General features: G+C 44.9%; 1 protein-coding gene across 1 annotated transcript in view; it reads left to right on the top strand.

The window, feature by feature from the left end:
* Positions 1-21,736, top strand: part of LOC147688945 (ATP-dependent translocase ABCB1-like) — a 1,419,218-nt gene that overhangs the window by 1,238,507 nt on the left and 158,975 nt on the right. The window contains exon 24 of the mRNA XM_086941842.1: positions 3,140-3,296. Within this exon, the coding sequence (XP_086797968.1) occupies positions 3,140-3,296 (157 nt within the window). The remainder of the gene's footprint in view (positions 1-3,139; positions 3,297-21,736) is intronic.

The following is a 21,736-nucleotide window of genomic DNA, read 5'->3' as shown; positions in this document are numbered from 1 at the left end:
ATCTTGCCCGGCGCCCTCTAGCGCCCCCCCACTAGCCTGAGAGGTAAATCCCTCAGCCCCCAGATTTGGACCGATCATTTTCTCATCCCTTTTCATATTGTACTAAATCCTACATCTATAAACACTTCTATAATAAGTACTAAAAGTCCCGAAGATAAACACACTCCTAACTGGAAAGAACTACCCATTAGACCTGATGTTGTAGAACAATTAAAAGCCAGTATACTGGTACCATCTGGTCATACCTCTGTAGACAATCAGACCTTTTGCGACTGGATTGCCAGAGCGGGGTCCTTATTAAGATCAACCAGTAACAATAATTCAAGAACCATTAAGACCAAAAAGAGTGCCCCTTGGTTCTCATTGGCCTTGAAATTAGAACTGGGAGAAGTAAGAGCTTTGGAACGGAGGTGGCGTAGAAATTAGGATGCCACCGCCCGTAATACCTATAGGTCAGCGAGACGGAAGTATCATGCTGGAATAAAGTCCGCCAAGAAAGCCCATTACCTACAGGCCCTTTCCACAGCGGGCCAGGGACAAAAAGAAATCTTCAAGATAGTAAAGGACTTTATGAACCCATCAGCTCTATCGCAGGAGATTCCTCCGTCTCAAAATCTCTGCAATGCGATATCTGATTATTTTGACAATAAGATCCTTACTATCGTGAAGACTTTCCCTTCTGTACCAACTATGTCGGTGGTTTCTGAACAGACAGAGGAGATGAGGACCTCTGCCCGCCTGGAGGATTTTGCCTCGGTCTCTCTTCAAGAGACCTCCAAGGCTATTCTGGCCACCAAATCTGGATCCCCTTTTGACCCTTGTCCCCCTCTGGTTCTACAGACTTTAGTAGAGATGGTTAATCCTATAATTAATAGGATTATTAATTCATCACTAGCCACGGCAGACATCCCGAATGACTGGAAGCTTGCAGCTGTCAAGCCTCTCCAGAAAAAGGCACTAGCTGACCCTACCACCCTCTCCAACCTGCGTCCTATCTCCCTGCTTCCTGTGCTGTTCAAACTGGCGGAAAAGTTTGTCAATAGTCAACTGACAAGCTTTTTGGAGAAGAACAACATTCTCCACCCCAACCAGTCAGGGTTTCGGTCAAAACACTCTACCGAGACGGCCCTGCTATTCACAGCAGAGACCCTACGAGCGGCCATGGACCAGGTAAAGAAGGCTGTCCTGATCCTACTTGACCTGTCAGCAGCCTTCGATACGGTCTCACATAACATCTTGGTGGACCGGTTGGCTGCTGCAGGTGTAGGAGGGCAAGTCCTGGCCTGGCTCAGGAATTTCCTCAGCAATAGACGCCAAGTCACAGTGTTGGGTCAATACCAGTCTGAAGCAAAGGTCGTCAGCTCCGGGGTCTCTCAGGGCTCGAGCCTAAGTCCTGTACTTTTTAATCTGTACATGGTACCTCTAGTGAAACTGATCGCATCATTTCAGATCAGTTCAATATCATATGCTGACGACACCCAACTCAATCTGGTGTTGGATAGGGATAGGCCTGGTGCCGAGGAAGATCTTAAGGAATGTCTAGCAGTAACATTTAAATGGATGACTGACAATCATTTAAAATGTAATGCTGGAAAGACAGAAATCTTGCCATTTGGGAAGCATAATCTCTTCTCCCCAAAAAATGTGTAGGCCTGCTGATGCAGAAGCTCCTCCCAACACAATTACATCTGCTCGCAACTTGGGCATCAAGTTCGATGACCAGCTGTCTTTTAAACATCAAGCGGTGGCTGTAGCTGGGACATGCTTCCAGATTATAAAAACTTTGAGGAAGTTTTTTGATCTTCTCCCGTTGTCGGCCAGGATGGTCCAACATGCAGCGGCCCGCCTTGTACTACGTTGGCCCCGTAGGTCTTCAGCCTCAGCAGCACTTAATACACTCCTCTGGCTACCAATAGGTAAAAGAATCCTTTTTAAGATTCTTATAATTACCTTTAGGGCATTCCATCAGCAAGGTCCAAAATACTTGTGTAATGGTTTCAAAAGATATCACCCAACACGCTGTCTGAGGTCTGCCAGTCAGCATTTGCTTACAATCCCTCGATTCAAGCTGGTAACAAACTGTGGTAAATCCCTTTTTGTACTAGGCACCAAGGCCTGGAATAAGCTCCCGCCCTTTTTACGATCACTGTCCCAAGAAATCCACTTCAGGAAAGCATTAAAAACCTGGGTCTTCTCTTTATCTGATGCGGCATGTAGGGCGATGGTGTAGTGTGTAGTGCAGTGTGCAAGTCATCTCTTTTCCCTCCAACCCCTTCATCTGGGTTGGGTGAGCGCCAAGATACTCCTTGGAGTGATAGGAGCGCTATAGAAGTGTCCCTTACATTACAATCAATGGATAGATGCGCTCGTGTTAAAAAGCCAGCCCTATTGGCATTGCCAGTGCTTGTTTCCTTTGCAATGTTTCACCCTGACTTGCCACCGCTTCTGGAATTTCCCTGGATAGTCCTTATTTGATTCTACATTGTGTTGACCAGTTTTCTTCAATGTTGATAATGTTTCTGTGTTGTTAGTTCAGTGAATAAGTGCAGAGATTAGGCACCTATGAACACAAAACATTGACAAATCAGTCATCTAGGAGTTAACAATCTAGTAGTGATGGGAAAGTGCGATGTCTTTGAAGCAGTGGTGGAAACTCTTGTCATGTATTGGGAAGATATGTGCTTGAAGACTTTTCTCTATTAGACTTCGAAGACTTGAGGTTGGATTTGATGATTCTGTTCTTTGTAAATTCTTGATCTAAGAATTGTTCACTACTAGTTCATCAGTTTAAATCATTTGGTATTCTGAAAAGTCAGATATTCATTTGCAATGCAAAATATAGGTTGAAGTAATCTTGCAATATGTATGCAAGAGTCAGCTTGTGTCTTAATCCAGAATCACCGGTACAGGCATGCTCGAATGGTTCTGTATGTCATGCTAGAGTGGAGTTTTTAGTTGTGCAATAGTAAATCTAAAATATATTTCCTGCTGATGTTTGGGTTGGAATAGCTGATCTGTTTCTCATGGTTTAGTCAAATCAAATGTCTTTAGAGAGAAAATCATTTATTTGAGAAACAGAGAGTACAAACATAAGTGTGGCATTTCAGCAATTAAATGTATATTTTCTACCTTTTTCTAGTGTGTTCTCTTGTATTCTGTTTCCTGCCTTAAGTATTGGACAATACAGTACCCTTTTTCCAGACTACAGCAAAGCAAAAGTTGCTGTTCAGAGAATTGCTAAACTTTTGGCAAGGCAACCACAAATAGACAGCTACAGTGAAGATGGAAAAGTATTGGTAAGTATAAAACTTACGCTTCAAAATATTAATTTTTAGCAAATCTTCTGTTTTAATGAGTTTTAAATTCCTTTTTGTTTTCTACATAACACGTGCATTTATCCATGAAAGGCCTATGCTGGAAAAACTCTATTTAGTAATGAAGTTCATGCGTCGTAAATGCTCTATTCACAGATGTCCAGATAAAGTTTTGAGAATGTAATTTCCATTAAGTAATGCATTTTCTTCTGCATCTTTTCACACTTTATATGCTGTTTACATTTGTAATTATATTGGACATTTCTGTATTATTGGGCTTCTTTAGGTCCAATAGAAATGGTATAATATTCTAAAACATGATCAGTACATTGACTTCCATAATCCACTGTGATATATACAATCATTTAAATATTATGAATGTTGTATCTGGCAGGACAGAGATGTGGTCCGAAACATAAGAAGGCATACATCTACATGACTAAGGGCCAGATGTAGGTGGCCGTTTCAGGCCATTTACCGATCGGTAACGGCCGATTTTGGCCGTTACCGATCGGTAAATGGGTGACAGGTATGTAGGGGGCATTTTTTACTGATTCGGTAAAATTACCGAATCGGTAATTTTAGTGAATCGGTAAATTAAAAATTCGGTAAATTTACCAAATCTAAGGCTCCCAGATGTAGGTGGGACACTTCAGAGTCCCACAGGCCTTACCGAATCGGTATTTTACCATCAAATCCAATTTGATGGTAAAATACTGATTCCGGTGTGCATGCACATGTGTGCATGCACACCTATGCCATGTGACAGGCAGACCTGCCCTTAGGGCATGTATGCCTGCCACATGGCCCCCGAGCCTGTTTTGGGGGTGCCAGAGGGTGTCAAAGTGACACCCTCTGCACCCTTGTGAAAATCAGTATTTACCGATTCGGTAAATACCGAATCGGTAATGCTCATTCATTCCTATGGGCTTTAAAGCCCATAGGAATGAATGGGCATTACCGATTCGGTATTTACCGAATCGGTAAATACCGAATACTTCCGATTCGGTATTCCGGCACATGTGGAATACCTACATGTCCACAGCTTAGATTTACCGATTTTTAATTACCGAATCTGTAAAATTCAGTCATTAAAAATCGGTAAATCTATTTTACCTACATCTAGCCCTAGGTCTCTACGAAAGACTCAATTTGAGCCGAGAATGTATATAATTGCTCCCCCCTATTAAGGACTGCTCAACTATTAGGCTTAGTACATCTAAGTGTAAAGTGAGCTAGCCTACGTGTTCGGCTGTTAAAACAATCATTGTCTAATTAATGTTATTGTGTTCACCTAGTATTCATCACAGAAACATAGCTAATCGATGAAGGTGCATCATGATTAAGGAGATTTTGCATCACAACATTTTAGGATTTGCCATAATGACCAGTCCAACAGGAAATGTAGTTGGATTTGATTATCTCCTGCTACCTATATATCTCAGTTATTTTATTATAGTCTGCCTATACTCGGTATTTCTAGACCGTGTCGGTCAGATTTGCTTGATTTATCATCCTTCTATTATCCCTGCTGCATTGTCACATTTAGATGAATAATTTTTCTTTACACTCCATTTCTGACAAGATAATCATTACATGCAGTGTAAATATTTCCAGTGAAGCCCTTTAACCCTTATGTGCATGGGTGTCTTTACAAATATGCAGTGACTCAAGCTGGAGCTGTTAGTCTCTGGTCCCACTCCTCTGCATGCATATTTGTGGATAATAATTGTAATTTAGCATTCTGGTCGGTTTGACCCTTGTACCCATTACCTGGCCCAACATTCATTCCTTTAAATGCCAATTAAGCCTAGAGTTTCATGAAGATTTACTTGTCAAACAACAGTCCAACTCTAGACTTCCTAAAGTACTAAAAGGGAGCCATGTCCTCTATACCAGTACTCATGCCTGGGGATACTTCCCATGGAGAAGAGTAAAGAATATCATTTATGTTGCTTAAACTGCTGGAATGTGAGTTAAACACTTGTTTAAGCCATTCAGAAGTGAATGTTTTCATTTCAATTAAGTCATTTCTTTTCAACTGCTCTGAAGTTATATGTTGGAGAACAATTGGTGATCCTCTCTAAACTTCTCCCAGCTACTCCTAAACATCTGTCTTTAATATTATCGTTGACCATTGGCTTGCATTCTCTAATGTATGGAATCAAGTGTTTTATTTGTGTAGATGATACTCAGATGTGTATTTTTTAAGATGGAAAGGCACTCCAGTGAGCATTTACTGATATCACTCCAATATTTCCTAAGTGAACAATCCTTTTGAATCAAAGTGAGCAATTCACTGAGACCTCGAAATCGTTTCACTCATCAGTTTGACCATGCCTCTCAACGTTAACAGTGTTGAGAATTTAAGACAATCTCATCATGTTGTTTTTTAAAACCTCAAAAATCAACACCTTTGAATAAGTGTATCTATCCCGTGAGGCTCTGCAAAAGAATCTTCCATTGTTTATTGTTTTCCTAAAAAATATTGGAACATGGATTTTCCCTATCTTGGCCAACAAGCCTACTACATCATTAAGGTGCAAGATATTCAAAGGAGTCTTGCAAGGAACCTTTTTGTTCAGAAATACTTTGAGCAGGTGTCAGCACTAGCTATTGCAAGGGCCCACAGTTCATAAAATGTTTACCTCTGAAATCCTCTTTCCCTGAAGCGCAAAATGTCATGTAATCAAGCACCTCATCTCCACCCTCTCATTCTGAATGTTCCGTTGCGTGGTTAAAAATCTCCAAATATGGAGGTCATTTGTACCAATTACAAAGTGCAAGGCAGTGGAATTCTCTGCCATTCTCATCAACGTTTGACTTTTAAAGTTTTATAAACTTCTGAATGGCCATGACGTTACTGAATAACTAATGTCTTTGTTTCCTCCTACTATACTGAGGATAGTCCCAATTTATGGATATCATCAAACTTCACAATTACCATATCAAATTACAAAATTAAGACTTTATTGGAGAAAAAGCAAATATAATTATTCAATTAGCCTTATTCTTAATGAATGTCTGAAAGGACTTAATCAATCAATCAAACAAGACTTGTAAAGCATGGCTAATCACCTGTGAGGATATCCAGGTGCTGAGAATCCTGCTGCATAGGTGGGGCTTAGTTTAACAGCCAGGATGTGAGTCCTTTCCTGAAGTCAAGCGGAAAGGATGAGGTCCAGAGGTGAAGGGGTAGGTTGTTCCAGAAGAAACGACCTCCGCTGTGGCTTCGAAATATGTATGGGGTGTGAGCAAGATGAAGGGAGGCAGAGCGCAGGTGTCTGGAATGTTGGTGGAGATGCAGTTGGTAATTTATGTACGCTGGTCCCTAGATGTGCAGGGCTTTCTATGTGTGAATGGACATCTTGAAGTGACATCTCTTCTGAATGAGGAGTCGGTAGAGCTTACTGAGGTGGAAGGTGGTGTTGGTCCACTTGGGGAGGTTGGGGAAGAGTCTAGTTGCAGAATTCTGTATGGTCTGTAGTCTCTTCTGTAGGTGTGTTGTCGTAGCCCAGCTGGCTGGTTACCTGGGCTTGGGTGACGGTTTGTAAGGAGTTGCCGTGGAGCCATTTGAAGATCTTGTGGAGCACACAAAGTGTGATGAAATAGGTGAAGGAAACTGCGTTGATGTGGTTTTTCATTGTGAGCTTGCTGTCTAGTATGATGCTGAAGTTACAGGCATGGTCTGTTGGTGTGGGTGAGGGTCCTAGTTTGTAAGGCCACCAGGAGTTGTTATACGGGGAGGTGTTCCTGAAGATCAGTACCTCTATTTTATCTGTGTTATAGAAGTTGGCACTTTTCATTGATGGCTCTTCAGATATTAAGAGGATGAGCTGGATGTTGTCAGTGTAGGATATGTTGTTTAGTCCATGGATCATGGCAATTCTGGCCAGGGGGGTCATGTAGGTGTTTGACAGGATGGGGTTGAGAGAAGAACCTTGAGGGATGCCACATTGTTATGTTGTTGTGTTCTGAGGTGAAGGGAGGAAGGGAGGAAGACAGGTTATCTGGGTCCTTCTGGTGAGGAAGGAGGCAATTCATCTGAGGGGACCTCCTTGATTTCCGATATGGTGGAGCCTTTTGATGAGGGTGTGGTAGGATATGGTGTTAAATGCTGCTGAGAGGTTGAGGAATATAATGGCTGCAGATTGGCCTCAGTCAAGGAGGGCTCTGATGTCACCAGTGGCTGCGATGAGGGTGGTTTTGGTGCTGTGGTTGGCACGGAATACTGATTGGGAAATGTCCAGAAGATTCTTGCTCTCGAGGTGTTCTTTGAGTTGGTGGTTGATGGCTTTTTGGGGGACCTTGGCAGGAAAGGGTAGCAGAGTGATGGGATGGTAGTTTTTGAGTTTGCTAGGGTCAGTGGACAGTTTCTTGTGAAGGGTTTTGACTTCAACATGTTTTCACTCTTCGGGGAAGGTGGCCATGGTGATGGATACATTGAAAATGGTGGTGAGTTATTTGCTGATCAGCTTGCTCCCAAACTTGAAGATGTTTTTGGGTCAGGGGTCAGTGGGTGCTCAAGAGTGGACGGAGTTCATGATGGCAGTGGTGCATTATGTGGTGAGCTGGGGCCAGGTGGTTCGCAGGAGGTCGGGGTTTGTATCTGTGGGAGAAATGAGGCTGAGGATGTTAGTGACGGTGTGTTGGGGCTCAAAGGTTTTGTAGCCTGATCTTGTCATGGAAGAAGTCTTCAAGGGTGTCGCATAGCTCTTGGGTGGGAGTGATTATGTTTTATAATGCTGAGTGGTGGGAGAACTCTGACAATGTTGAATAGTTCTTTACTGCGGTTAGAACTGGCCTCGATAAGGTTGGTGAGGGCACTCCTTTTGTCTTTTTTAGGAGTTGGTGGTATTGGTTGAGTGACGTTTTGGAAAAGGTTTGGTCTGTGGTATTCTTGTTGGTGCGCCTCCTTTTTTAAGTTGCTTGCTGCTGCGTTTAGTACTTCTTAATGCTGTGGTGTACCAGCTGGCCTGCTTGGAGTGTCTCTTTGGTTTTGTGGGCATGATGGGGGCAGATCTATCGCTGCAATCAGTTATCCAGGTGGAGACGTTTTTGACAGTCTGTTCTAAGTTGGTTAAGGTGTACGAGGAGAAGTAGTTGAGGGCATCATTCAATTGATTCTTTGATACTTTGTTACAGCTTTGGTGAGAGGTACTGGGCAGTTTGGTGGTGGTGTCAGGGGCTTGTAATGGTGAAGTGGATGATGGTGTGGTCTGTCCAAGTGAGTTTGGTTATGTGACTGTACTTGACTCTGTTGCTGGTTGTGAAGATGGGGCTGAGTGTGTGTCCTCCAATATGTGTGTGGGTTGGTGATTAGTGGAGTAAGGCCAAAGGTGTTCATGCTTTCGAGGAGCAAGACCTCTGGCCTCCTGGTCAGGGAAATTGCTCTCCCCTTATGCAGCTTATCGCTGAGGCACTGCCCCCAGCGCCTTTCTGGTTCTAGGTAAGTGTTTGAGGGCCTTCTACACCCGTAGGCTCCTGCCTGCACCTCATCCCAGGTGGTCCGATTGAAGAGGCTGCTCTTCTGCTGGTCTGCTCCGTGTTTCCCGGCCTTTTGCTGTTCTTTTTTTCTGTTGCCTGTTTCTGTCTTTTCTGTCTTTCTCAATTTTTACTTTTTCTGCTTTTTGTTCCCTTTTTCCCTGTTTGCCTCAGTTTCTCACTGTCTCCTGCGGCTGCTGACTCCGTGGCCACTCCCTCCTGCGTGTTCCCGCTCCAACCTCTGAGCTGCTCTCCTTCTCCTGACCCCTACGTAATGGTGACTGCTGCATGTTCCTTTGACCCCCCCTGCCATTACGTCTCCAGCACTCTCCACGCACTCAACCCTGGACGCAACAACAACTGCCAGCTCTAGACGCCTATCAACTCCAAAGGCCTATACTCCTGCTGACAAATACCGCTGCACCTTCACCTACCTCAGGACCCGGACAGCTAACACCAACCCACCGGATGCCAGCACACCCAAACCCCTGCGCTGCACCATCCTCAATGTATGCTCCCTGCACAGACATTTAGCAGAAGTGTGGGGCCTCCTCAATACCCTCTCACTTGACTTAGCCTTCCTCACAGAGACCTGAACCAATGCCAGCTCTGCTCCTGACATCGCAACCGCTATCCCCGATGGGTAAAAGATCCTGAATAATGATCAGCACAACCGCCCCGGAGGAGGTCTCGCAATCATCCACAAAAGTTACCTCCGACTGACAACCTCCATATTGTGCAACGTCTCACCGCCTCATGGAACGCATCCATTTCCAGCCCAACCCCAGAACAACGCTCAGCGGAACTCTCACCTACAGGCCACTCGGATTCTGCTCCCCGTTATTATTAATATTATTAGGTGAGTTTGTATACCGCGACAGCTGCCTCAGCAAAGAGGCGTCCCGGCGCTTGTAGCCTTGACAGAAGAGTGCAGAAGCTAGTCCGTAGGAAATACAAATGTTTTGATAGCTTTACGGGAAGACAAAAGGCAATTTAGCTGGTGAATCTGTATCAGGAGGGAATTCCATAGTTTGGTGGCAAGGTACCGAAAGGACTGACCACCAGCTCTGGTGCAGTTCACCCGAGGTACCGAAGCCAGGAGTAGCTTGGCCGAGCGCAATTGGCGTGTGGGTACATAGGGGCTCAACAGATTAGACAAGATCTCAGGGGAAGACCATTTTAAGATTTTGAAGGTCAGGCAAAGTGCCTTGAATTTAATCCTTTGAGGCATAGGCAGCCAATGCAAGCGCAGCAATGGGCCCGCCGTAGAGCACTTTCTATGGAGCCGCAATAGGACACGGACAGCTGTGTTCTGAACCCGTGAGAGGCGCATGACTTCTGCCTTGTTGGCTCCTAACAGCAGTGAGTTAGCATAGTCTAACCTGGACAGAATGGTGGCTTGGACTATCAGCTGGCGGGTGGGTGGGTCGAAGAAACCCAGCATTGGTCTCAGACCCCTGAGGAGACCAAAGCAAGTGCCAGCGATCTACTTGGTATGCTCCTGAAACCCAAGATTCGAGTCAAACCACACCCCTACGTTTTTTACAGCCAACTTAGTGGTTGGGGCGCTGCCCAGAGATGCCGGCCGCCACTGCTTAGTCCAAAGCCCCTTGTCTTATCCCACCAGCAGCACTTCTGACTTGCTGACATTGAGTTGCAGGCAGTTGGTGGTCATCCAGTGTGCAACTGCTGCAAGGTCAGCCTGGAAATGCGTGGCACCCCGAGTATGGCCTTCAGAGAGGGCCACCACTAACTGCGTATCATCGGCGTACGAGATTATGGTAGGCGTGGGCGGAAAATCCGTTCCGCTCGCGGATTTTGCGGATTTTCGGGAAATCCGCAATCCGCGAGATTTGCGAATTTCCCGCAAAATCCGCAAATCCGCGAGCAGCGGATTTTGCTCGCACTGCTCGCACTGTTCGCGTGAGTTCGCGCCCCGCGAATAAGTGCAAAATTGCAGAAATACGATCTTGGCAAAACTGAAAGTAACTACTTACCAGGTTCAAAAGTTCAGGCACATCATTAGTAGCCATTTCCTGTAGTGCTTCCTGAGGGGCCCCTCCAGAGTTCAGTTGCCAGTTGAAACTATTATGTGACCCTGCTCTGAACCTCAGAATAGTTACACATATGCCACAAAGGTCCTGAATTACAGCTAAGGGAGACAAGCAGGAGCCAGGCTGGAAGTTAAAATCCATTAATCAGCCCCTAATTCATTATTGTCAGTTGGGGCAGGGCAGGTGTTGTAACTAATTTTGCAACAATGAAAGCACTTAGCAAGTGCAAAAGATCACTAATCAGGGCGCACTAAGGAAGCAGGTGCCAGCTAAAAAAATATTCTGTGACACATTAATCAGCCCCAAATTAATTCAGGTCACTTGAGGCAGGGAAGGTGTGCTTTGCTTTGCCGAAAATAATGTACACTGGACAACCAGAGGGTGTAGTGATGAAACAGAGGGTGGCATGGGTGGGCCAGAGGGTGGCATGAGTAGTCAGAGAGTGGCAGTGGTGACAGAGAGTGGCAGTGATGAAGAAGAGTGTCCCAAACAGGTGACGTAAATAATTAATTTACTCTCTTAATTTCTATGCAGGTAAGTACTTAATTAATGATAACTCAATCAGAATGAAGGAAAACAGAGTCCGTGGTGTAAGAGTTTCTAAGGGTTTTATTCCTCATAAAGGAATCAGGATATCATGTTCTGACCACCACACAGGGTGTCAGAAGGGATAGATGAGCGCGCTCACGTTTTTTGACAATACATAGCTTATATACTTGATTTACATCATTATGTTCAATGTAAGAGGCGTAACAGCTGAGAGAAAACAAGATAACAGTATACACGTGGTACTAGTACATCATCAAGAGGCGTAAACTAGGCGTATGTGCTAGAAACGTCACTGATAGGTGACGCAAATGGGTGGCACCAAGGGGTGGTGCTAACAGAATGTTGCAATGTCAGCAGAAATCGGAAGCTTGGATGCGCGCGCAGCTGCATGACGTGTGATAGACGGGGTGCAGGGGACTTGACATTTACACTGACGGAAGGAGACAGAAGTCTGGCATGTCAGATCAACTTGTGCTTCTATCATATCTGATATCTGATGTTTAGGAACTAAGCTATCTGGGCAGAAAGGTCTCTAGAGCAGAAGCTATTCTATACTTGCTGTGAGTGCGTGTATAAGCGCCTGAGTGTCTGTATGAGAAGCGTGGGGGCATGGGGCCTTCCATGGAAGCATGGCAACAGAGGCTATGAATTACTTGCATAAAGACAGGTCGGCCCTTTAGCCCTGTAGCTGAGGAAGGATGTTTACTGAAACTAGCAGGCTGGAATGTATCTTCGGGGAGGAAAACAGATAACTCGAAGGTTATAGTCAATCTTGGCAGGCAGCAGGCTGAGCTGAGCACGGAGGGCCGCGCTAGAAGTAAGTCAGAGTTCACGGGTACGGGGGCTGCTTGGGCAGGGGCCCTCGCAGTCAGAAGCCAGAAAAGAGGCTCGGTGGCAGAGATTCAGGGCCTACTTTCAGCCAGGCTGAAAAACGTAGGAATACACTTCAAAAAGACGTTGGCATAGCATACTTAGGAACGGACCATCAAACCCATTCAGGGTGGGTCTGAAAGAGGACAAGTTAACGTTGGACGCAAATGTATTTGCGTCTTCATAGCTGGCACAGGAGGGAAGTTACATGCACTTTTAACTCGTACATGGAGTCGGTGGGGTACTCGCTAGGGAACACAACATGACCATAAAATTTATATTACCTCATTCCCTCCTTGTTCCCTACGGACCCTTCATGATATATCGATCCTCATAAATCGATCGGTTTGTTCTTGTAACATTATATGTTCGTCTTTCTTTCTTTGACTGTTTGAGAGGCAACTGGAATGCTCAATGCAGGATGTGGCACACAGTCCACATATCGCTGGCCCACACTGCAGGCACAGGCAACAACTGAATACTATAACAAGGCCAATGCCTAGGAAGGATAAGATCTTCCATCCCCAAGCTGTTAACGTAGTCCAGAACCAACCGGACCAAGTCCAGGTGCCTGGATTCTGATGTATCTGATTTGCAATTTTATGTAAACGGGTGATAGCTAGATAAACAGATGGTGCATTTTGTGGAATGAAAACACAGCAACTTGACCCGATGACCTTACAGGCTCCACCTCTATCTGCCAAGATGACGTCAATCACAAGACGATTTTGAAGGACAACAGTCCGTATAGCAGACTGCTCCTCTGTTAAGTTACCTAGAGCGGAGGCAGTTTCGTTCACTACTGCTTCAAGTGTTCTCGTTAACCTGCGTATTAATTTACTGTTTTGGACAGGTCCTAGGAAGAAAAAGAATCCTTTATTGAAATCAGTGTACTGTTCCCATGCCGTTTCTGTGTAGTCGACAAGGGGAATATCTCTTTTGGGTCTATTCGGTGCTAGATTCGTATTTCTATGGTAATCAGGGGGAGCTAGGAAAACAGGTGGCAGAAGGAATGCAATGTAACAGGTACCATCCCAATCTGGAGGTAGGCTAATGTATGCGGTATGACCACAAACAAAGTAAGAATGACTGGTAGCTTTAAAGGACGATTTACCATGGTCACTGAACTCGACCACAGTAGTGCATTTACTATGACCTACGTGTACTGAACCTTTCTTGCTAACACATAATTCACCTGTGACTGGTAATACTAACATATGGGGCAAAACTGGAGCAGCTTCAGATTCAACAGTGAGGATCATAAGGCTAATTGTGTAATTACCTAATCCATATACTTCGTTTTCTAGATCAGTTCCTATTCGAGTGGGAAGTCCCTCTTTATCAGGATAACAGACGTTGAGCAGGACTAAGTTCAAGTTTCCCCAAACCCAGCCCCCATCGAAAACAGCAGTATCAGGATCTAAGGAATTAATTATTTTAAACCATGCTCCACAGGAGCCATTGTGAGTGAATGGGTACGGAAAGAGGGGCAGAGCTCCCTTGTAATTCTGGTAGGGAGGGAGTCGGCCACATATCCAGCAGTCTGTGGCATTACTTGTCTGATGGGAATGGTGTAACATACTAATGAATGTATTGTTGCGCAGCGCAAGTCTGTAAGAGAGTTCATGTGCAGGAAGTTCACTAAAAGTGTGTTCAGCAGAGACATTGTAAGCAGATTGTTCACGCCTGAAAATAGGCCAGTATATAGGTAGCAGAATGCTGGCAATAATAATTAGAATACTTAGAAAAAACATTATTAACAACGTCACTATACAGTGACTACGCAGTGATTTACAGTATGTATGTTTCTTTTCTTTTCTCTCTCTCTCTCTATCTCGATCTAGGGGATACATGTCAGAAACTTATTTAACCGATTCACCTAGGGGAGGACTTAAACAATTAAACTGTCTGACTTGCTAGATCGGAGTTTCATTCGGTAGAGTTCTTGGGGAGTCTTTTCTCTTTTAGGAACGGTAACGTCTTGTGCTTCAACACAGTCTTTGGTGGGGGTGGACGAGTCAGAGTCCTGTTTCAGTCCGTTTTTTAGTTCATTGCATAGTTTGATGTGACTCGTGTGGACCCACCCCTTTCTCCCCTCGATTTTCACAGCGGTCCTGGTGGTAAGCAGAACGGTCTTTGGAGACTTCCAGCGGGGCTCCAGCGGACTTTTCCGGTCGAAATTCCGGACGAGTACCAGGTCCCCTGGACGGACCTCATGCGCCTTCACATCGGTATTGTCAGGGAACGCTGCGGCAACCTGTGAACGACATGATTGGAGTGCAGACATCAAGGAGGCAAGGTAATCTGTCAACATGTTACAATCAACATCAGTGATCTTTTTCGGAATGGGCGTCCCCCACATATTCGGTGGTCTGCCAAAGACCACTTCGTACGGGGATAGCCCTGATCTTGAGTGGGCGACCATTCTCATGTAGAATAGTGCCACGGGCAGGGCGACTATCCAGTCGACCCCTTTTTCCTGACAGATCTTGGCAAGACGGATTTTTAGTGTCTGATTATGCCTTTCTACAAGGCCAGCTGCTTCGGGATGTCGGACACAGTGGAACCTCCACTGATATCCTAGCAAGAGGGAAACTTGTCTCATCAACTCGGACGAGAACGGCTGTCCGTTATCTGAATATACGACACGGGGCAAACCGTATCGTGGGAAGAATTCACGAACCAACTGTCTGGCTGTGGTCGGAGCAGTGTAGTCTGGGACTGGGTATGCTTCGGTCCAACGGGACAGAGCACAAACAATTACAAGGACATACTTAAATCCTCTACAGCTATTCATCTGGATATAATCCATCTGGAGGACTTCAAAAGGGTGATCGGGAGGATGGAATCCACCTTGCTCAACAGGGACGCTTTTACCTGGATTGAACTGACAACAGATCATGCAAGTACGCACTTTCTGTTTTGCTGCTGCTCGTAAGTGTTTGTTGTACCAGAGATTCTGTAAACTGTCTAACATGGCTTTTTCTCCAAGATGGGCCGGGCTATGTGCTGTATTTATCATGACCTGAACCATTGAGTCGGGGAGAAACCATATAGATTTTCCCTTCGTCACCCAACCTTGATCTGTCTGAATCCCTCCTAGTTCAGTCCATTTCTTTATCTCCTCTGGAGTAGCATGTGTCTGGATGTCAATTACGTCTAGGGCGGGATCTCTAACTGCCATACACTGTGTCTGTACTATTGTCTTTGTCACATCAGTAGTCTGGGTGTGAGTCAATGCTGTATGTTTTGCTGTCTGGTCTGCCAGGTCGTTACCCTGGGAAACAGAATCTGTGACTTTAGTATGTGCCTTACACTTCATGACTGATATGCCCGAGGGCAAATGTATTGCTTCTAACAGTGCTTGAATGAGGGAGCCATGCTGTATCTTGGCCCCATGGGAAGTCAGAAAACCTCGTTCTTGCCAGAGGACTCCGAAGTCGTGTACAACTCCGAAGGCATAGCGGGAATCTGTGTATATGTTAACATTTCTGTTTTTGGCTAGAATACAGGCTCGGGTCAGAGCGATGAGCTCTGCTGCTTGAGCAGACAGTGTGTCAATACGATATGTTTCTTTAATTTCAGTTTCAGTGGTCACGGCATACGCGGCCACTAATTCTCCTGTACTTGTTCTCATGCATGAACCATCCACATAAAGTGTCAGGTCTGGATTTGTCAATGGGACATCTGTTAAGTCTCGTCTAGGCTTAGTTACTGCATTAATTATTTCTATACAATCATGCGGAGCTGGATCTGTCATAGCTGTAGGTAACAGTGTTGCTGGGTTCAGGATGCTGCAACGTCTGATTTCTATGTGTGGCTGGAATAGTGTTAATTCATAACCTGTCAGTCGTGCTATAGTTAAGTGTTGAGTCTGGGTTCTGTTTAACAAAACCTCTACAGAATGTGGTACTTGAACTGTTAACTGATGACCTAAAACAATTGAATCACTTTGTCTTATTGCTAACGCTGTTGCTGCTACTGACTTTAAGCACGCAGGGAGTGCTTGAGCTACTGAATCCAATGTACTAGAAAAATAAGCACAATGCTTATGTGAACCTGCTTGGTCTTGAGTGAGGACAGACATCGCTGTGCCATCACGTTCTGTAACAAAAAGTGTAAACGGTTTGCTGTAACATGGTGTCGCTAAAACTGGTGCTTGACATAAAACTTTCTTTAATTCTTCAAAAGCTTGTGTATGTTCCTGAGTCCAAGGGAGGACAGTCGAAGTCGCTGCCTCCTGTGTCGTTAACTGGATGAGTGGTTTAGCTAGAAATGCGTACTGGGGAATCCATTGTCTGCAGTACGAGGTGAGGCCTATGAAGGCCCGCACTTCCTTTTGTGTCTTGGGTTGCGGCATGTTCACAATTAACTGAATGCGATCGGGAGTGAGCTGTCTCCCCACTTTGGACAGCAAGTGACCCAAGTACACAACTTGCTGAACACAGAATTGTAGCTTCGAAGGAGACACCTTGTGTCCCTTGTCGGCCAGGAAATGTAAAACTGTCAGTGATGCTTTTTCACATTCGGGCTCACTTCGTGCGGTGATCAGCAGATCATCGACGTATTGTAGTAAAGCGGTGTTAACTGGCATTTGAATACAATCTAGTTGTCTCTTCAATGCTTGACTATAGATGCTGGGGCTTTCTGTGAATCCTTGAGGTGCGCGCGAAAATTTGAAACTGCGTCCATTTAAACAGAATCCGAAGAGATATTGGCTCTCTGGATCAATAGGCACGCTGAAGAAGGCGTTCTTGAGATCAATTACAGTGAAGAACGTTGCTTCTGAATCAATAGCAGTCAAGAGAGATGATATATCGGGAACCACAGGATACTGTGGGATAATACATTTATTCAATTCTCGAAGATCAATCACCAGCCGATATACTGGCGGGGCATTGGGATCAGTACGTTTAAGAATCGGAATGATGGGTGAATTACAGATATTGGAGTCGGTTTCGACGACCACTCCTTGGGCAATGAGCTCTTCAATGATTTTCAGTAAAGCCACTACAGCATCGGGTGGTAACTTGTATTGTCTGATTCTGGGTAATACAACACCTGCCTTGAGTGTAACGCGGTATGGTGTAATGTGCATACATCCTACATCAGTTGGGCCTTTTGCCCACAAGTAATCAGGTACATTTTTCAATCTGACGTCAAACTCACGAAGAACGTAATGACCCTTGAAATCCCGCAGAAAGAGTCTAACCCCCTCCGGGGAGCAGCATATTATAGCTCCTAGAGCCTTCAGTGTTTTAATTCCTAACAGATTTTCCGGACATGATTTTGTTAGTAACAGGTCTGTAACGCGTGATAATGGACCCACAGCCAGGGGAACTGGTTCTGATACTTCATTTACAATAGGCTGTCCTGAAAAACCAAGGGAAACATTTTGTGAGCCTGAGAGGGGTGCCCCTGGAACTTCGTCATGACTTATTGTAGTGCGACTTGCCCCTGTGTCAATTAAAAACTTTCTGTCTTTCCCCAATACTTGACTGTGTACATAAGGACCTTCTTGATCTACAGGAATCTCGATAAGAGGCAAGCCACCTTCCCTCTCTAGGCTGTTTCATGTATATCGGGAATATTCGGGGTAAGCAGACTGGGCATACTGGTACATCTGTTGTGAGACTTGCTGAGTTGCAGCAATGGGCTGTGGCTGTGGTACTGCTACGGTCTGTGCTGTCTGTGCAGATGCATGCATAGGCTGTGTATTCTGTGTAGACTGATGCTGGTTATGGTCTTGTCTAGGCGGATGCGGTCTTTCTTTAGTTTTACCTGTCGCTATGTTATGTTTCAGAACTGCACATTCGTGTACGTAGTGACCTGGCTGTTTGCAATAATTGCATGTCCCTTTAACAGGAGCTGCAGTGTGACTTGTCTGGGTCGTACCTTTTCTGTGACTGTCGGATGGGACCGTCTGAGCTACTAACATTTTCATTTTCGTGTCTTTCATACGTTTCTGTTCCTGATCTTGTTCTTCCCTAATTCTATTCTGGTGATATTGTAACATTTGTAACATCTGGGATGGCGTATTTGCTTGCCATGTACTCTCGACCTTATACACTCTATTTTTAACTAACGGTAGGGAATTCTCGACTAACTTTGATACAAAAAGATGTGGGTACGACTCGCTACTTGGCTGGAGGCCACTATTGATAATAAAACATTTCTCGAATCTTGAATAAAAGTCGCTAGTATCTTCATCTTGTTTCTGTTTACAGGACGAGATTGCGTCCCAATCTTCTTTTCTAGTTGTCAATAATCTGGGCAGGACCTGTACTATCAAACCTGGTAATGCTTTAGTTTTGTCCCCAAGGCCTAACCCTGGAATCCGTTTTTTCTCTTCGTCTTCTATTTCTGCCCAGGCAATCTTTGTGTCTCCCACCTCCCATTCCTTTTCTTTCAGTTTCTCGAATATCCCCGTAGGCAGTAATACTTTTAACATTTTCATGATATCATCATACGTGTAATCTCCCATCAGTAACATATCTTTGAGCTCTCTATGAAAACCTGCAGGGTCTTTATCATGGCACGGTACTAATTTCTTCATTTCTAACAGTTCTAATTTAGTCAGAGGCGTGTGTACATACACGCGTCTCAAAACCTTGTCCTCACCCATAACAGGGTGTACTTCTCGTAAGGGGTTCTGACTTTCAATACCACCCCCGCACTGCATATGGTACATTTTCCTCTCTGGAGGTGGGGCGGGAACATATTCAGAACTTACAAAGGTATCATATCTGCGTCGTTGTTCTAGAATTATTTGAACTAATTTGGTACTTAAGCCTCTCCATCTATCCATCAGTAGTGCCTCCAGTGTCTCGTGTAAGGGACCTGGATCGGAATAATGTTTTCTGTATTTGATGAGAAGGTGCTGAATCATGTATACACCTGCTATTTTCTGTTCGTCGGGGGAGAGGTTCAAAAATGTCTGTGCTATGGTATCATCATTATATATGTCGGCATTCTCGGCCCACGATACAGCTGATCGGGCTAGTTCTTGTTCATCCATGGAATTGAGTACATGGTACCCAACTCGATCTCGAAGCCGTTTATCAGTCTCCTGGAACTGATGCTCAGCAGAATTCGGATTCGTCAAGGCAGAGAAGAAAACTCTCTTGCTCTCCGGACGGACACCTTTCCTAAGGTAGTTTCCCCTACCTACATACGCTATAATGTCTGTAGACTTTCCTGATGTCTCATCTTCATTTTCTTCCTCGGAGGAAGTTTTATCAGTTGCTTCTTGATGCGCAGTTAATACTGCCTTTCTAATTTTCTGGGACATAGCGGCTATGCAAGTCCCCTTGTCATGTTTTGCTTCGGCTATATTTTGGCCCCACTTGTTCAATACGTCTAATTCACTCTGATCTGTTCCGGGCCTGTCTCGTTCTCTTATTACACAATTAATGAAGAATCGTAATATCTGTTTTTGAATGTCTACTTTCTGTTTATACATGGCAGCTTGGACACTGTCGGGGTCTTTCCCTGTCTGTATGAATTTGTATAGTCTGTCGAGGGCTTCCTGCATTCCCACACAGCATACCAAGCTGTCGGTGGCTGATCTTAAGCGCAGTGATGCTAATACCATTAGATCGTCTGTTCCGGGTACTGGATCATATCTGCAGAATGACATCCTATCTTTCAATGCCTCAAGCCGGGATGTGTAGTGGGGAGACTGGAAAGGATTCTGTGTGTCCTTTAAATGCAATCTGTGTGTCGGTGGCGGGGTCTGTAGACCCGCTGTCGTACCTCCTGAGGCGGATGCTTGGGCATTATCTCTCCGCGGAGTCTGTATCTGAACGTGAACTTGTTGTTTAGGTGGATCAGGCAAACGTGGTTTCGGTAGGTCAGTTTTGAGTAGGGGAAGTGGCGGGGCTGGCGGAACAGGAGAAGTCTGTTGTGGTACCGGCGGAACGTGACCTGGGGGTGGAGTACCACCCCCGTCCCTGTCTGCAGGCAGGGCGCGAACAGGCAGATTGGTGTAGGCTGGTGCTACATCATCTAGATAGGAATTTAGGAATATGTCTTTAGTAGTCTTGTGCATTACTTTAGTCGGAACCAATGGTGACGGCAAATTTTTCGGTATTTCTGAGATGGCGTCAGGGGTACCTTCGGCCAAAAGATACATGTTATTTACTTGGCTCGTTTGGGTGCGATCTATTTGTTCTAATTTTACTCGAATTCCCTCAGTAACTAATACGTTTTCTTGGGCCTTTTCTGATTCTTGAAGTCTGTCTTCTCTACGGAGTGCTCTTTCAGCACGCTTACGTGATTCCTTACGCCAAAATTCTATGGCGTCTTTCTGAGATTGTCTGGCTTTCTTTTTCCGTAATATTTCTTCTACCTTTATGATGCACTCGGCATCCCATGTTCCGTTAACTGGCCATCGGTATCTTTCCTCTAGGTGCTTGGTATAATCGGTCCATAACTCTAGATACAGGATGGCGTCTATGCCATGTTTATTGTACATAAAATTACCTGGAGTGTCCCTAGGGGGGATTGGAATCTCTTCCTCTAATATCCCTTTCCTAGTCCCTATCTGCCTTAACTTGTTGAAAAACGGCATTGTGCCTACTTGATACTGTAATGCTTGATCCTTGATACTTAATGTCGACTGTAACTATTTATACAAGAAAACACAATAATGCACAAAAACAATCACATTCATACCACGACATTAATTACATGAAAACGTAAAGACATAGCTAACTTCCCCCTACTCTGAATGTACCGCTCAACGATACAGATACACTGCTGTAACAGTGCAGAAATTCGGAATATTTTATATACTGCTAAACAGTACAGATACACTGCCTAAAAACAGTGCAGACCGGACTTGCGTACCCAAACCCGTCTAGATACGACCCAGCAATGGTACTCACCGGGAAGCACGGAAAACAGAAGGCCTCGGAAAACTCGACTGGACTCGGCTCGGAACTTCGGAAAACTTCGGAGAACTTCGGAAAACTTCGGAAACCTGGTGGGCCTCTTCACACCTCGGACCTTGCTTCTTTCGGCTGGGCTCTGGTCGGGATCCTCCGCACTCCTCACCGCCTCGTCTGGGCACTGATTGCAGTCTTCGTCACCTCCGTGTGTCAGAGGGGGATGCAGGAAGTCCTGCCAGTACACGTGTAGTCTGTCTAACTGATGGCAGGGGACACGGATTGCAACGCACCTTCCGGCGCGTGAGGTGGGGGAGGGGTCCCTATTCGGGCGCCAAAATGACGTAAATAATTAATTTACTCTCTTAATTTCTATGCAGGTAAGTACTTAATTAATGATAACTCAATCAGAATGAAGGAAAACAGAGTCCGTGGTGTAAGAGTTTCTAAGGGTTTTATTCCTCATAAAGGAATCAGGATATCATGTTCTGACCACCACACAGGGTGTCAGAAGGGATAGATGAGCGCGCTCACGTTTTTTGACAATACATAGCTTATATACTTGATTTACATCATT

This window comes from Lissotriton vulgaris, chromosome 10, assembly GCF_964263255.1.
Source record: "Lissotriton vulgaris chromosome 10, aLisVul1.2, whole genome shotgun sequence".
NCBI lineage: Eukaryota > Metazoa > Chordata > Amphibia > Caudata > Salamandridae > Lissotriton > Lissotriton vulgaris.
This window is presented reverse-complemented; position numbering and strand designations above follow the sequence as displayed.